This window comes from Austrofundulus limnaeus, unplaced genomic scaffold (assembly GCF_001266775.1).
Source record: "Austrofundulus limnaeus strain Quisiro unplaced genomic scaffold, Austrofundulus_limnaeus-1.0 Scaffold117, whole genome shotgun sequence".
Taxonomy (NCBI): Eukaryota; Metazoa; Chordata; class Actinopteri; order Cyprinodontiformes; family Rivulidae; genus Austrofundulus; species Austrofundulus limnaeus.
In genome coordinates, this window is record NW_013952519.1 from 798576 (window position 1) to 800446 (window position 1871).

The 1871-nt window shown below is 40.6% G+C and overlaps 1 protein-coding gene across 1 annotated transcript; it reads right to left on the minus strand.

Annotated features, from left to right (window-relative positions):
• Nucleotides 1-567: 567 nt before the first annotated feature.
• cxcl13 (chemokine (C-X-C motif) ligand 13) lies at nt 568-1812 on the minus strand. The gene is made up of 4 exons (XM_014014588.1): nt 1679-1812; nt 1455-1575; nt 1277-1357; nt 568-887 (listed from the first exon to the last, which is right to left on the minus strand). Exons 1-4 carry the CDS (start codon nt 1740-1742, stop codon nt 827-829), a joined length of 327 nt encoding a protein of 108 aa, XP_013870042.1. The 5' UTR covers nt 1743-1812; the 3' UTR covers nt 568-826.
• Between the last annotated feature and the right edge of the window lie 59 nt (nt 1813-1871).

Genomic DNA, 1871 nt, shown 5'->3' on the forward strand with positions numbered 1-1871 from the left:
GATGGATGGATGGATGGATGGATTCAATAAAAAAATGCCATGTTGGATGTCGCAGTTACGACGCAGAGGCACAAGCCGAAGATGTAATCTGTTCTGTCCCAATTCTCTTTTTTTTTGCATACTTGTAACCTGCGCACTCGAACACTTCTGTGCACTTGGACTGAATCCACTCTTCAGAGGGGCGTAGGGTGGGCACTGAGCGTTGGGACTGGGCCTTCGATGTTTGAGTTCCTCTCACGAAAAATGGGAGCAAAAACAAAAGTGCTGCGTTTCTATTTTTGTTCAGTAAATAACAATAAAATGTTAGTGGAAATTGTTTAACACTGATTTCACACTCAGAACGTGAGCTAAATAATAAAACTGTATTGGTGACATTTTTTAACATTTTATTTTTGCCCCATAGACACCAGGTCCCGTCATCCAGGAGGAATAAATTGGGTTTTAGTGACCAAAGTTCTGATCATCTTTTTAAACAACTACATTCAAATATTCAGGAACATCTGGTACTAAATGGAAGTTTTAAAAACAAAAAGTGAATAAAAAGGATTATCCTTCAAACAACTGGTTTTGTTTTCATCTTTATTATTATTTTCCATTAAAACAGGGTTTATTGCACCAACAAATACAGCATTAATCAACGTTTCTGGATTAAAACGATCCATTCTGTTTACGTTTCACATTACAGATATTTAGATTAACATTCACAGTTTTTATTTACCATAGCACCGATGTTTTCAACAAGTTCCTCAACGATTTACTGATGTAAGAGTTTAACAGTTAACCTTCAGCTCAATGAATTCAAGGGTTTTTCTGCTACGTGATGAGATCAGACGGTTGTTGTGGAGACAGTGGATGAGAAACTCGTCGAGTTGAAGATCTCTTTGTTCCTGGGGTTAAAAAAGAATAAAGTTAGATAATTAGATGGAGGTGGAGGAAGCAGAAATCAACAGAGCTGTTTGTTTGCTATGTGGTGGTCAGGGGATGTAAAATAAAAAAGAGGTTTGGAGTCAATTTAAATGAGATTTTACCATTTTTCACAAGAACAGTTGGCGAACTGTTGCTCCTGCTTTTCCACAGGATATTCTTTGGACACAACAACAAATCAATAAACAAATCAGCTGTTGCTTCATGTAACACTTTTATGCTGAATTTAAAGCATCGACTTTAAAAATTAAGAGTAAATTTGGGGGTTGATGCTTGTATTTCTACATCTCCATGACCACCGACATAAATCTGATAGACGAGTCGGGGATTAATCAAATCTCAGGGCTCTTACTCGTCGAACGACTTGAGGAGTTCTGGGAACCACTTGGCGTCGGGGCTGACGCAAACCTTGGTGCCGTTCTTCCTGTAGATGCTGCGGAGAAACAGACGTTTTAAAGGTCGTTACTGCGTTCATCTCATCTCGCACTCAGCTGCGCAGAGATATTAACGTTTTTTAATAAAACACGTACATTCTCTCGACCTTGCGACACCGTCCGGACGGCGGTGTCACCATGACGCTGGACACGACGCTCGGGTGGACGGGAGGAGAGACGAGAGAGGGAAGTTTGCAGCGGCATCCATATCTGGAGGCTGCGGAAAAGAAAACTTCTTAAAACCACGATTGTTTTTAAATTTAATCCAAGTAAATTAATGAATAAATTTATTGTAAAAGAAGAAATCAGTGTCCTCTCACCGTTCAGAGCAGTGATGCAGCAGCAGAGCGTCAGAGCAGCCAGCAGGACCAGAGCTTTATTCATCTTCTTCTCTGTTACTTTGATTGTTCGACAGCAACGGTGAGTGAGTGAGTGAGTGAGTGAGTGAGTGAGTGAGTGAGTGAGTGAGTGAGTGAGTGAGTGAGTGAGTGAGTGAGTGAGTGAGTGAGTGAG

What these genes read in the sequence shown, in the direction of transcription:
- cxcl13 (XM_014014588.1), bottom strand. Translation starts at nt 1,742, where the DNA reads ATGAATAAAGCTCTGGTCCTGCTGGCTGCTCTGACGCTCTGCTGCTGC. An exon ending in CTGCATCACTGCTCTGAACG is followed by an intron (nt 1,576 to 1,678) that starts GTGAGAGGACAC and finishes TCTTTTCCGCAG; the next exon opens with CCTCCAGATATGGATGCCGC. An exon ending in TGTCGCAAGGTCGAGAGAAT is followed by an intron (nt 1,358 to 1,454) that starts GTACGTGTTTTA and finishes GTTTCTCCGCAG; the next exon opens with CATCTACAGGAAGAACGGCA.